We start from the raw sequence: 15,490 nt of genomic DNA on the forward strand, positions 1-15,490 counted from the left end.
ATGAACATGATAAGGTGTGGGAGCTAATTCATATATATGGACATTGACTGAAAATATATGGCAATATATTTTGGGTTTCTGCAGTGTCTAGTCTCTACCTTCCAGATGTATAGACTAACTCCCAGAATTCTCAGTAATGGCGTGCTGGCTGAGAAATACTTGGAACTGAAGTTCTGACATCTGTAGGGCACCAAGGTTAGGAAAAGCTAATGTAGCATGATCACTCCATTCCATGACCTAATCCAATATACCGTTGTTTCTGAGGGTTGAAGTATTTAATGATAATCTTGGTTATGTGAAACCAAGTTCCATTGTTTTTAGCAGGCTCCTCATCATGAACACCTATACAGAATTGCAAGCAGGTACTACACCAGCATCTCTTTGCCATAATTATTGAATCAAAAGTGAGAGAAAGCAGAATTAACAGATTTTTCCATCCCTAGATAGAACATTAAGGTTTTATTTTCAACTACTTTTTGTTCTCATCTTAACATCTATATTATCATGTCCTAGCCCAGATTTATTTATTTCTTTTTATTTATATTAAATTTATATGCTGCCCATCTCCCCCAGAATACTCAGATACATATTTCACATGTTTACTCAGTATTAACTTTTCAAGAATTTTGGGTTCCCCAATTCCCTCCAAGGTCTGATGTAACTCCTAGAGGCATAACCACTGGATTGGCCTAGAAAGATCTTGGAAATAACAATTTTATCAATTGCCTTGGAATATTAATTTATGAAATAATTTTAAATACATATCTGTAATATGAAACAGTTATCAAAATAAAACTTGATTCAAATATAATCTATCTAATAAACCACACTCTGCTGGGTTGAGAATGATAGTTGTGGGATGTGCCTCTCCTTTTCTTCCTCATTCCTCTCTTTTGTGTGTGATAATAGAATAATTCTAGGGTTGGTTACACCAGTTTTCTTTGGTGTCTGAGCTTGAAGACTGGTAGAAATTCTGACTAGGAACTTTTTCACCAACTGGAATCAACCCATCTGCTTGGGGTTTCCTATTTTTGTGAGGAGAAGAAGACTTGAGGCCTAGATATGTTGCTTCTCAGTGACAGTATCTGTGTGGTGGAACAACCACGCTCCAGAAGTTAGCCCCTTTTTAAAATCTTTCTGAAAGTTAAATTTGGGGTGATCATTTTTTTAAACTCTCCATATTACTTTTATTATTACTATTTTTACAGTGGAAATTGATTGATTGATGGATTGATTGATTGATTGGATTATGTTACTGTTGTTAACTGTCAGGAATCCTTCCCCCTTCATCACAAGTATAAACAATTTTAGTAACTTATCACCTTCTCTTAAAATACAACAAATGATCTCTTCTTCCCATATCTCTTCTCTTATCTATAAACAAATTCTTAAAGCCTTATCATTTCAGTCCTGATCAGCAAAAGTCCATTAAGGGTTACCAGAGATAACAACATCTCTCTTTTAACTTTGATCAAATAAACCAACTTTATATTCCTTCCTTTTACTTCTAATCTTGATCGTTAGTCCCTTCAAAGAACTTGATTTTTTTTTTCTTTGTCCCTTCTCACAAAATTCTTTGAAGTTTTAACAAGCCTCTTTTGTAAATCCAATATAGGAAAATTATTCAGGTCACTCTCTTGGTTTGTTATTTGTATATCCCTTTTAATTATTAAGACATCAGCCAGTTACTTTTGTAAGTCCAGTGTAACAGCTTTTTCCATATCATTCTTGTAGCCTGTCATTTTTAAATGCACTTTCAAGTCAGTCTTGATCTTCTCAGGTAAAACCTGTTCCTCTTCCATAACATATTTTAAACACTCTATAGAAGCAAACACTATTAAAATTAACTTCTCGGTCCATTGTTCAAAAATATACTTCAGTATGTCCAATGCTAAAATATTTTGCTTCATTCTGAATTAGCAAGTCAAATTTAAGTGTTCTTCTCCTTTAATTGTAATCTTCAGTTCCTTCTGGTTCCCTCTAGTGTCCAACCTTCAAAGTCTCATCCTATCACTTTTTTTAAGAAAGTTCAAAACAAAAGCATTTTCCCATGGGAAGGATTCTTATAATTAATTCCAAAATCTTATTTCAAATCCATCTGGACCCTTAGTCTTTGTAACTTTCCAAAATCAAAGTTTTAATCAACCCTTTTGCTGTTTATTCCAAAAGATGTTTTTAAGTCCTTAAACTTGTATTTAAAACTTCTTTCACTAAGGATTGAAGGAAACTCACCTGTAAAAGTTGTGAATCCAAAGGTTCCTAATAGCTGAAAAGCAGTTAACAAGCAATTTCCGAAAGTGATTAGAAAAGGAAATATGTGAACCCAGTGTCCTTTTGAAGGTGCTGACTGTGGTTTGAGCGAGATGACTATTCCTTCATCTCCCAGAACTCTAAACTTGCTGGAGTCTTCTCATGAGGAGCAACTGTCTGGAGCACTCATGAGTAAGCTCAAGTCCTCTCTTTATCCAAAGAGAAATCAGTCTACTTGATGACTCTTCATTCTGCTGTGGTTGTTGGCTCTGCTTTTAGTGAAACTGTCTTCAGTTCGCCATTTCTTCCCTGGAAGTCCCCAGTAAACCTTTGATTCCAATTTAACTCATTCCAAAAGCAACGATTGTCATGGCTGTGCAATGCTTCTGACTCAGTGCTACATTAACTGGCAAGCAGACAGGGCTGTCTCAATGAAATGCCAGCAGATGCTGCATTTATGTTCTCACATACTCTGAAGCAGATTTTTTTTTGGGGGGGGGACTGAATCCAAAACATTGCACAGCTGTAATGAGTACATAAATGTTATCAGGGTCCTTAAATAAATAGGTGATATTTATACATAGAAATGGCACAGTCATGGCACAGAAATGGTGCAGTGTTGTAAGGATTGACTGTTGAAATGCACTGAAACATGAAATAATTAGTACTGAATAATAACTGTATAGCTAGTAACTGAGACATCTTGATTATTCAGAGTCCTCCTCTATCCGTCTCTGGCTTCGTACCTTTAGAGACACTGTACTTCAAGAGTATTATTTTTCAAGGTTTTAAACTTCTTTTTATTAAAATAAATGACAAATGGGCTATAACTTTAAGCAATAAATACTTAAGATGTACTATAAATCATCGTATATACTATCACAAGGCAAAATATTCATACTTGTTGCCAGCTTTGTAATCACTTCAGTTGGTTGAAAGCTTTATATAACAAGTGTGAACAGGCTAACACGTTTAATCCACTGTGGTGAATTTTCTTTAGTTTTTTAGTGTCATCAGTGATCATTTCCCAAGAATGGGAATATGTGTTTGATAAATATCTCAAATGTAATACATGTACAATTAATCAGAAGTCCCATTGACTTCAAAATCTTACCTGCCTCTTGATGTAGTTTTCTAGAGGATATGTAAACTTCAAATGCATATTTAAGATGCAAATTTTTGTTAACAGAATGGAAATATTTTAGCCCTAACTGCTGTGCTCCTATCATGATGGTTCTAAATGTCTAATTGTTCTGAAAGCATAATATCAGATTTTATAATTAAATATGACCTGGCAAATAATTAAATATTTTACCATCTAGTCCAGCATTTCTCAACCTTGGCAACTTTAAGATGTGTGGACTTCAACTCTCAGAATTCTCCAGCCAGCACATTGATTGAGGAATTCTGGGAGTTGAAGTCCACACATCTTAAAGCTGCCAAGGTTGAGAAACACCTACCTAGTCATTCATTATACCAGCTATGAGAAGATAGACTGAATTAGCTTCCATGTGTGGATTTTTGTTTTTGTTTTCATGCTTGTCACTTTCTCCCCTATATGTATAAAAGTCTGCATGCTATTTCTGGAGGTTTCTGGCAGCTAATGATATGATGTTCTCCAAACCATCCTAAATCTGCACTGCACATTGGACAGATTTGCTAAACACTGAAGTTGTTATTTTAGTTACCTTGCACATAATATGATAGCCAGCCAATTACTGTAGTAGAATAGTAGCATAGCAGAAAAGTACTTGAATTAGATGTAAGGCGGTCAAGCTTTAAAATGTACAATATTCACTGTATTCCCTACATTATAAATTCTGTAAGCAGTTAAAAATCCTGTGAGCCTAAATAATGAAATTAATTTCTGAAACCCCCTCCATTTTAAAGTAATTCATATTTATGTTTTCAACCTTGAACACATACCGTAATTTCATGTTAAGGGTAGCATTTGCAGTTGTGAGAGTTGGAAGCTTTTAATGAATGTTGTACTGAACATTTTTATTTAGTTATTGCATTATTTTTCTCCCTTTCTTCCTCATACTTGACATACATAGGAATCTCAGTTGTGGTCCAGTGAGATAAAAAGATGGATATATTCAGTTAAATTGATGCATCCCATATCTTAAGGAAGAAAGTAGCCAATAAATTCTGAATTTAACCATTAGTGGTGAAGACCTGAATCCTAAATAGTGATGAAAAAACTTGCTTCCATTCACTTTCCAAATAAAAATACTTTTAGTGACCTTGCTGAAGGGGAAAAAAACCTTCCCATGGTTTTTTCACTGATTCACAATGATGGTTGTTTTAGGGCAGATTGGTTTATAATCTCCACTTTTTAACCAATAATCTTGGTTAAAAGCTGCACTAACATTCCCAAACAAGGTTAAACATGAATAAACATGATTTAGGATTGAACAACCAGTCTGCATGGATTTAGGGACATTGTAGCAAGCTTGCTAGAAAGTAGATATTAGAATGGACCCTGTGCATAATCTTTCATAAAAGTGACTGGGCAAGAGTTATGAAATAGCAACTACTTGAAAGCATTATTCCTAATCACAGGACCTTATAACAGGGTGAATTAGAAACTGGACACCCCAAATCAGTGGAAGGCATTAAGGAACCTGGCAAACATCTGCTTCACCCAGCTGGACCCATTTCAAAGGTTTTCTTTCTTTTCCCATTTTGGTGACATCAGGCTCTAACCATGTGCTTTTCCTTCATGCAAGCTGCCAGAGAATTGGATTTTTAATCTTCCTTTTATTTAACAGAGAAAGTGTTTGGTCTCCCTTAGCCCTCTCATGTCTGCCCATTGTTCATGGCAGAGACTTAGCTAATTAATTCATCTCCTTTTTGTGAGCTTGAAAGGCTTCAGGTTTTATAAATTGAGCAGGTGGTGTATAAATAGCCACAGCTGCTCTGGGTTTATGATAAGTGTGCAAATTGCTAACTCTCCAGGCAAATGATCTCCTTTTTCTCTGACCCCACAAGCCTCCCTCCTTCATGGAGATTAGTGTTGTCTACAGGTGTGGTATAGGGATATGATTTAAAGAAATGTCTACCATTGATACTAGGGTATCAGATCTGAATATTAAACTATTGAATCAGCAAACTTGTTGATCTTAGAGAGGCATTTGTTATATAGCAAACCAAATTTGAATAATGCTTGCATTCAGACAAAAGAATTTCATAAGGACAACTAACAATAGATATATATTACTTTATAGAAATTTTAAAAATGGGAAAAATGGGTTGATGTATGGTATGAATGATTGAATAAGTATCCAGAAATAAGCCTGATTTCTGGAAAATTAGGGATGGGGCAGAGAATTGGTGGAATCAATTTAGTACAGATAGTCCTCGACTTATGACCATTTGTTTAGCAATCATTTGAAGTTATGACGGCACTGAAAAAGTGTCTTACGAGCAGTCCTTGCACTTACAACCATCACAGTGTCCCCACAATCACGTGATCAAAATTTGAGTGCTTGGCAACCAGCATGTATTTATGATGGTTGCAGCATCCTGGGGTCATATGATTGCCATTTGTGATCTTCCCAGCTGGCTTCCGACAAACAAAATCAATGGGGAACTGCATGGTTCATTTAATGACCATATGATTTGCTTAATGACCACCGCAAAAAATCAGGTCCAGTCACACGATGCCTCACCTAACGATTGCACTGCTTAACAAATTTTCCAGTCCCCATTATGGTCATAAATCAAGGATTACCTGTATAGGTATTAAAGTGAAATCACCTGACATGCATTTTCTGAACCAATACATAAACTGAAACAGTTCTGAAATTTGCAGTTTTTCAAATGTTGTGATGTAGTCTTCAGCAAAACATATATATAAACTTATTTACATTAAAGAAATGTACTCATAAGAGCATATAGTGATGAAAAATTAACCACAAGCTTTTTGGGAAATAGTTTTAAAAACAGTATAGATCAAGACAAGTGTTAAAGGAGAAATTATCATTAACGTGCATACAAATTTTCATACAGACTATAAAGAACAATTGTAGACTGGTATGAATATAGGAAGAAATGATGTTAAGGTTGGAAAAAAGTTAATAAAGTTAATACATTTGTCCACTGCTAAACAAAAGGAAGTCTTATTTCATTGGTTTTAGAACTGTCAACAAATAAATACCATATAAACTTCGTAATAGGTATTATGTATTTATTAAAAAATTAGAAACTTTTAAGAAAATTCAGCAATCATCTTTTGATGATCCACTTAGACAGGTGGATTATTAAAAGATGAGAAAATGGAGGAAGAAATGCTGACATACAAATGCTGTTATAAAGGTAGTAGGTATTGTGTAGTCAGTTGCGAAGAAGGAATGTTTGTTGAAAGAAGTAAAAATGGCTGTATATAAGGGTGTGCTTTTGCTTATTTTCTTATATGAAAGTGAGAGTTAGGTATGTCAGAAGAAACATAAAAGTAAATTTACTGCAATAGGAATGGGGTACTTAAGTATGTGTGGTAAAATAAGAAGAGATTGGGTCAGGTATGAAAGGCTGCTGAAGGAAGATTGAAAAGTGCATATAGAGAATGAGCAAGGATTGAGTTGCAAAACAAATATATAAAAGACGAGTGAATAGGCCAAGAGGAATGGGAAGAAAAAGGAAGTTGTGGCTGGGTAGAACTGATGAAATCCTCAGCAAGAGAAAAGCAAGAAATTAAAAAAAAATGAAGTATATGAAGTAATATACTGACATAATGGAAACACGGACGGCTTGCAAGAATAGAAACATACGGACAGGTATAGTGAATGATGTTGGTATAAAGTAGTATATTTATATTTTCTGCTTTCCATTTCTTTGGCTTAGTATTTCTTACTCCTTTTCTGCTTTCTGCAGAATGTTGCTTATCTTGAAATGGAATAATGTGATGGATATGTATTAGGGATTGGCAAAGCCATTCACTCATTAGCCATATTGTGCACAATATAGCTGGGTTTTGTGTGTTTTATGTCCAAATCAAAACATGCATGTTTGGTATGGATATGGACTGAAACACAGTTATTCTTGGAGATGTGTTCTAGGGCAATTAGAATAGGAAAGACAGCTAAGGAGGGGGAAAGGAACGTTCTGAAAAGATCTGTGGACAGGTGGGCCAAACTGGTCAGATGTTTGACTACTTAAGTGAGAAGGGGCAACACTCACCAACCTTGACCTATAATCACTGTGGGATCCTTATAGGAGTTTGTAGCTAAAAACCAAAGCAACAAGAATGTTTTGGATTGTTTTGCCAAACTGCAGCCTAACTAGCAGAGCACATTTTTCATTTTGTCCATCCTATATGTATTTATGTACAATAGTCACACAGCAGTGAATGAAGTATGAAACATCCCATCAGTTTTTGATTCTGAGAGGCACAGCATGTCCTCTAAGTTGAGTTAGGTTATAACAACAGACCACTAGCAAATGCGCAGTCAATGATCTACCTCAATGATGGTGCATGGAGAAGCAAAAATCTACTCAATATTTCCAGTAGATGTGAGAGAGGCTGTAATGTTGGATTAAATGATGGATTAAATGCTTATACTGAAGCTGTGCTAGCTACTTCTCATTTAAATGACTTTAATGATACGAGGAAGGGCATGCATTTGTGAACCATCCATTAAGATGAACGCAAATAGATTTTGTTTATAGTGACATGTATATTTTTAGTCCGTGTAAAATAGCTCTTTTAATAAAAGATATTACAAACTTACTGTTGGTGATAATATCACAAACTTTTTTTTCCTTTTAGGTTTGTTCTGAGATAGGGATTCCCCATCCCACCCCCACAGCTGCATCTGTTATGTTGTTTTTTAATCCCCAGAGCTTCAAGTGATGTGTTCCTTTTGGCATATAGTTTGAACTCTGTATACTCTCTGGGTTGCATCATGTAACCCAGAGGGGTCTTCCTAAGATGCAGTGATGTGGAGTGTGCATATTGAATAGCTATGCATCTAAAACATTTTCTCATGGTTATTGCTGTAAATGTGAAGAAATGCAGCCAGGAATATGATGGGGTCTTTGGGGAGCTGCATGGACTTCCATGTCATACTGTAAGTTCCCCATGTGAAGAAGGATGCCTAGATAACTGACAATGGCATAGGATGTGTCACATGAGAGTTGTTAATTACCTGAGTTCTGTTTATAATTACATTTTTAAAACTACCCCCCCTCCAAAAATCTGCCCAACTAAACAAAGAAGTGGAATGTCCTTCAAACTGCTATTTTTCTCCACTTCTAAGTCACATCAAGGATGTTTACAGGGAAGTAAAATATTATACTTGAAGCATTTGTGAGGGTTTGCCCATATATTAAAATAGATTTATGATGGTTGGGGATAAAAGGAATTGTAGTCCTACATGTCTAGAGGGCACTAGGTTGGGAGAGGCTGCAAGGAAGGTTTATGAACTAGACTAGAACTGTGAATTAAACCTACCCATTTATAGTCTTCAGTAGACTTGCTGCTTACAGAACAGTATTCATATGTATATGTATTTATTTTGTTAATTGTGTCATTCCCACCCACCCCCTTTTTTTTTTTTTAGTTTTCTCTACTTCATCACAGGGATTTGGGGCAATATATTTAAGCTAATAATATTAATATCCATTAAAATGGCACGTTTTGTTTATCCCATTTGGTATTTAATATTAGATCTAAACATTTAGATTAACCCTTCCTGTTTCTCTCTTCTCTTTTTTTTATTGCTGTGCTTACACCTTCGAATTAACAGCAAGTATTCAAGATACATGTAAGTCCTGTTTCCTGACCCTTTTTTTCCCCCTGAAATAACATTCTCTGTATCTTAAGAAACCTGGGTGTAGCAGCAACCTGTGTAGCAGTTACCAAGGCTGAAGTAAGATCAGTATCAACTTGTTGGAAAGAAACATTGGTCTTTATATTCAAATAAAGCCCTCAAATATAAAACCTTGCAGTTATGCTATCTGAATTTCAGAACTCCAAAGCTGATAATAATAAACTAATGGAGAAAAATATTTTATCCACGTTTTTGTTCTTCAGAGAAGTGGTGCTTCTTTTCTTAGTCCACAAGGTACTGTGATAAAACATACTCATGTAAAATGTAATTGCTGCTGTTTTCTTCTTTGAACTTTCCACCCAAAACACAGGAGAGATGCGTTTAATATTAGCTAGTTGGTTCATGCTGCTTTTCTGAGCCACCTCATGGGGGTGGGGGAGAGGGAAGAACCAACCAGAACTGCAGGCAAAGTTTGTTAAGGTAGGTGGAAGGACAACAGGAGACGGTTGAATGAGTAGTGTTTGAATGCTCACACTCCTGTAATTCACCAATAAAAGTCAAGGAAGAATGGCTTGCTTTTAAAGTTACTTCTTTCACTATACAGGTAAGTTGTTTAAACAAGGGAGCAATTTTATTTTGTGACCTGATCTACTGGGTGAAGAAAAGTATTCTTAAGTGGTATGGTTGCATGTGTTCTTTTTAATTTACTTCTGGAGAACAAAAACAGAAGAATCAGCAACATGCATGCTCCACCCTTGACCTCCCCATATAAAAGAAAAAGGGTTATGAGTAAAATCTCCTTTAAGCAAGACAAATCCATGTAGCTTTCTTGGCAACAATACAGAAGTGCAATACTTTGGGCTTTCCCAATTATCTTCTCTCCAAATACTGACCAGGTTTAATGTTGCTTAATTTTTTGAGATGAGCCTTGTTTATTTTATAATATTTTAAATGTATATTCCATCTTTCTCTCCAAACAACATTTAATGTAGTTTACAGCAATTTAAAATACAAATTACAAATCATAAGAATATAAACATTTCATTTAAACCTAAGGCAAAATTAAAACCAGTATCATTTAAAGCATTTGAATTGACAATTAAAAACAATGAAAGAAATGGGTACTTACCATTTTCCTAAGTACTGATAACATGGGGAACAAATGTCTCTCCTTGGGGGGAGCATTGGATAGGCTGGGGGCCACACAGGTGAAGGCCCTGTGCTATATGCTATATAATTGAGCTGACAGTGGAAAATCTTGAAAAGGGCCATTCTTGCTGATCTACATGTTGTCATTTAGCTAAGCAAAAGGTCTACAGAGAAAGAGTAGCCTCATTTGGCTGAGTGTGCGTTTTGTCTCCTCTGCATAATTGGACTGCAACTGCGTTGAAATGAATATGTCTATTCCCTGATTTCAGGGTATCCCCATCAACAGGGAGGTCTGTCATAGAGGGATTGGGGTCAGAGCATGCATTCCCACTTACCCTCCAAGTGTTCTTTTTCCTTATGCTAAAGGAGAGTGAGCAATTATATTAAAAGTTCCAGGTGGAATATTTGCTTTACATTCTCCTGAACTCTTAAGTATGTATGAAGGAGGTGACTGCTTATCTGAATAGCTACTCAGCTGATTTTTCTGCTAGACTCATTATTTACTGCCAGATCTCATTGTTTTTCCAAAATGCAAAAGGGCCACCCATCTCTAGATGTTGCAAATACAATACTCTGTGTGTGTCTACTGCTTCCATTTAATTTTCTCTGCTTACTGTGCCTTATCTTACTGCCCTCGTCACATAGAATCACCTGTTTTATATGCTTTTAGCTTTGGCTTTGCCACCCTTCAAAAACTTATACTGCTCCCCCTCCCCTTGTAATAAAACTTCTCCTCACTTTGAGGCTTTGTAATAAAACTTGCCAGTGGACTGTACCCTTTGTCCCTCACAAGCATGATGGAAAGAACAGTCAATTAGATCAGCCTTTTCCAACTCTGTCTTAAGTATCCTAGGTAAGTGGGGAAGGGGAATTGCTTTGATGGGCTTTCAAGTTTCTGTTACTTTACTAGCCACAAAGGTCATTCCAGAAATCCAAGTAGTTCTTGTTTTTTGAGCTTCCCAGCCTCACAAAGCTTGACAAAGTTTGACTGAAATAAACAACAGCCCTATTTCAAATGGCATTATATGGAAAAGTAATTTTTCCCCTTACCTTCATTTTCTTTCTTTCTCTCATATATGCTTTTGCAGTGCCTCAGCCTCCCACAATTACAAAGCAGTCTGCAAAGGATTATATTGTAGATCCAAGAGATAATATATTCATTGAGTGTGAAGCAAAAGGCAACCCCACGCCCACGTGAGTGCAATTCTAGTTTATTTTCTCAAGAGTAGTATACAAACAAATCTCTCGATAATTTCTGTATCATTACAAGGATGGCTGAGTCCAGAGCTATGTAGAATTCATGGTTAAGCTATTTTGGTAGTCACTTTATGGTGAGTATATAGCAAAGATGGAGAATTTCTTCTCTAGATACTGGACCCATGCATATCACTGTGACTCATGATCATGTGGTTTGGAGCTGATAGAAATGAGGTTTTTCATTTCAGTATAAAAGATGAATTTGGGTAAAAGATGTGTATGTCATTTATCATGCCAAGTGTATCAAGTAGTTACAAAAGAATCTATCAACCTCTTTTTGGAGTGGTTTGGGATAGCTTGCATCATAAAGGTTCTGTTATAATCTCTATAGCTGTGGTCTTCTAAATACATCTTGTGATTTAAAATTGTCATGTCATGGTTATTCTGATAAGCATCGAATGTAAATATAGATTTATATATTTAATGTGAATATAGAATGTAAAACCCTAAATGGGTGAATATCCTTGCATTATACGTCATCCAGGATGTAGGATGCAGGATCCATTACTGCATGGAAAGTTAACGGATGTCAAGTAACGTATACATTGTATAGCAACGGAAGCTGCTGTTCTTGAGCAGACCAAATTACTATCCTCTGGTGCAATTTGGTTTACAGGTTTTCATGGACACGAAATGGGAAGTTTTTCAATGTTGCAAAGGACACTCGAGTAACCATGAGGCGTAGGTCAGGTACACTGGTAGTTGACTTCCGCAGTGGTGGGAGGCCAGAGGATTATGAGGGAGAATATCAGTGTTTTGCTCGGAATGACTATGGGACAGCTATCTCCAACAAAATATTCCTGCATGTTTCAAGTGAGTATACTTTCAAAAGAATTGTTAACGTCATTGTGCATTTCTATAACCTTATTTGTTATGTGCTTTAGTTGGCTAGGGTTTTGTTTCGTATTTAGAATGGTTATAAAATTGCTGGCATGCAGTAAGCTAGTGTACAGTTTAATAAATACAGTGTTACTGCTTACCAAGAAATGAAAGAGACTGTTAGCGTTATAATTTTTTTTAATACTGGTAAAACGATAATAACCATCTTCTATTACAACAACTTAGAAAATTGTTTTATTATTTTTATATTTCTGTAATGTATAATTTATGACACTTCTGCCTCTAAGAACCCTTTCCCAGGGGCATCTATAGGAAGGAATAAAAAAACTCAAGATGGTAGCTTTGATCACTCAATTAGAGCCACCCTCTTGGATTTTTGACTCCTTTCCTGCAGACATCCCTGCCTTTGTTCACAGGTGATTGTTTCTGCTCAGAAATTGAATCTGTTTGTTCAAAGATTATATTCCTGTTCTCCTTTGTTCTAACTTTTTTCAGGGTTTGTGTGTTTGTTGGTTTGTTTGTTTGTTTTTAAAATCTCATCAGAGATTTTCTGTATTCCTTGGAGTTTTAATTTCTTACTCCCACTATTTTTCTGGCCATAATTCATTATCCCAGAGTCATTTCATAAGGTATCCTCTTGAATCATTCTGTTTAAATATAATACATAAGTAAATGCAATTTCTCTTACAAGGTTTATAATTTCAGAATCTCCTTTGTGGCCGAAGGAAAATTTGGACATTCAAGAGGTTCATGAAGGTGCTTCGCTTATCTTGGCATGCAATCCCCCACCTGGACTACCACCTCCTGCTATCTTTTGGATGAGTAGCTGTAAGTTTGCACATGACTCAGGTGGCTATAATTGTATTTGAAAATGAGACAGCTCCATGACATACCATGAGATGGAGGCTTAGGCTGAATACATCAGTGTTTTGATTCCTTGTGTGTACTGGCCATATATGGAGCATCTAGACCATGGCAAAAACTATGCTTTCAGATGTCATGGATAACAATGCCCACAATCCTTCGCCTTTGGTCATGTTGGAGGAGGTTAATGGAAGCTAAAGTATAAAATATGTGGAAGGCACAAGTTTGCCTAATATTGGACTATAATATAACTGCAAAGGAATGATCTGCCTACTTTTCCCTCCTTCCATGTTCTCAACGGCAACATGGAGGACATGTTGTCTGTTAGTAGCTGTTGCTTGTTAATCAAATAAAAGCTGGAGGTGCAGACAGAGCTGGCCCATGAAGTTCTACCCCTCTCTGTCCCAAACTGCTGCATTATACTTTTCCAGAGTATATACTCAGGATCTCACTTTTTGAAATTTACTACTTTTTGGGTGTGTTCTCATCCCCCAGCTCCATGAAAGCTGTCCAGATAAATAAATGAGCTGGCTGACTGCAGCTATCAGCAAAAGCTGATTTACATAACAAATCTGATTTACATAACAAATCTGTCTGTCTCTAAATGTCTTCTTTTTAACATGGACTAGATATGCAAGGGGGCAAACTCTGTTGATTGACTACAGGTACAAAAACAACTAATGTTTACACAACTGTAGAAACACTGTACTTTTTTCCATACATGTCACTATACACTCACATGATATTATCAGATGTAAAAAGATTCATATTAAAGGGAAGCACCTTGCATGTTTTTTTCTTTCTGCATTCATCACAATTGTGGTGACTCAATTATCCTAGCTTCTTAAGGCTAGCAGGAATTAATGTATGACATTTGGGGATTGCTAGCCTAGTAGGCAATTGTCATTGGTTCCAATGTAGAGGTGCATAGCTAGGAAGTCTAAGAAGAATTGCTGTTCCTTCTTCTAGCCATGGAGCCAATCCATCAAGACAAGCGTGTCTCCCAAGGGCAGAATGGTGACTTGTATTTCTCCAATGTCATGCAGCAGGATGCCCTGACTGACTATAGCTGCAATGCTCGCTTTGCTTTCACGCATACCATCCAGCAAAAAAATCCTTATACCCTCAAGGTCCTGACCAGTAAGTATTTAGTATGAATAACTTAGTTGGAATAACATCAGCAAGGTCCTTTCTGTACCAACTGTGCTGACAATGTTCAGAGAAACCATCTTCTTTGCATTAACGTAACTATTTTTTCTTTTATTTTTCAGACATTTCTTAATTTATGTTGTTTTCTTCCTACATGTTTACAAAAATGTGAAAATATATTTATTGTCTCATGTGATTGTTCTGCATTAGTGTCCAAGGAGAACAGAGATGGAAAGAGGGCGGGATGGATTTTGAAACAGCCCTACTATTGGGATAATAGTACTCTTAACTATTAGTGAAAGAGAAAAGAACAGAGGGGTCACTGTCCAGCTGATATACCTATAGATCAAGACATTTAAATATTTTTAAAGGAATATAGTTTATTTGAATATGTGTAGGGGAATTAGAATAGCAATAAAATGTTAAAAGGCTGGTCTTACATTGTGTTGTATTTTACAGTCCGCAGCTTTCTTGTTGATCTGAACCCGTTCCACAGAACTCTCAGAGGGTTATGTGACCCTGCTGTTTTTAAATGGAGAGGTTTTCTTTAATGTGTCTGTTTCTGGGGCAAGGGATCATTTTAGAAACCTTCAGCAGACTTTTATCTGATAATTGTTTTTAATTTCTTCTAATTTAGAAAAGCAGGTAAAAAGTTTATTTACTTCCACAGTCAAGCTGAGCATTGTTTCGTGTATTTTTCTAAATGTATTCATCTCTGCTTATTTAATAGTTGATAAAGAAAGTGTGTATTTGACTTCATTCAACCTCTTATATCCAGCTTGATTCTGAAAATCTCACTCTTAATTTCTTCTGGTACTTTTGTAATACTAGGAATTGTCCTTTGGGCATTTCTGGTCTTCAGATAATGTCACTGAGCTAAGAAATACTACATACACCTGACAATATTGCTGAGGTATGACCTGCATTCATCAAGGGTTTGTTCTCCATTATAGTCTACAAGTTGTGTAAAGATAGAGCAAATTTTGGCTTCATTTTTTAAAATTTATTTTACTTGAATGGCCATTAATCTCAATGTTCACTGCCCAAGAGTGAAAGGGTAAGCCATGGCTTTTTGTTTGACCTTTTCTCCCATTTCTAGTTAATACTGGCTTGGATAGGGGAATGTATTCTGGAATATGTGTTGTAGGTATACAGTATTTAACCCTTTTCTGTATGTCTTTTGGATTCAATTATTGATAAACAATAAA

General features: G+C 36.0%; 1 protein-coding gene across 2 annotated transcripts in view; it reads left to right on the top strand.

Annotated features, from left to right (window-relative positions):
• NFASC (neurofascin) overlaps window positions 1-15,490 on the top strand; it is a 185,876-nt gene that overhangs the window by 77,913 nt on the left and 92,473 nt on the right. For both annotated transcript variants that reach the window (XM_088154175.1, XM_088154176.1), the window contains 5 exons: window positions 9,000-9,017; window positions 11,261-11,366; window positions 12,046-12,242; window positions 12,975-13,097; window positions 14,103-14,273. In XM_088154175.1, the coding sequence (XP_088010301.1) occupies window positions 9,000-9,017; window positions 11,261-11,366; window positions 12,046-12,242; window positions 12,975-13,097; window positions 14,103-14,273 (615 nt within the window). The remainder of the gene's footprint in view (window positions 1-8,999; window positions 9,018-11,260; window positions 11,367-12,045; window positions 12,243-12,974; window positions 13,098-14,102; window positions 14,274-15,490) is intronic.

Source organism: Python bivittatus, unplaced genomic scaffold (genome assembly GCF_059951505.1).
Source record: "Python bivittatus isolate LINGU-HERP-01145 unplaced genomic scaffold, Pbiv_v1 ctg000700_np1212, whole genome shotgun sequence".
NCBI lineage: Eukaryota > Metazoa > Chordata > Lepidosauria > Squamata > Pythonidae > Python > Python bivittatus.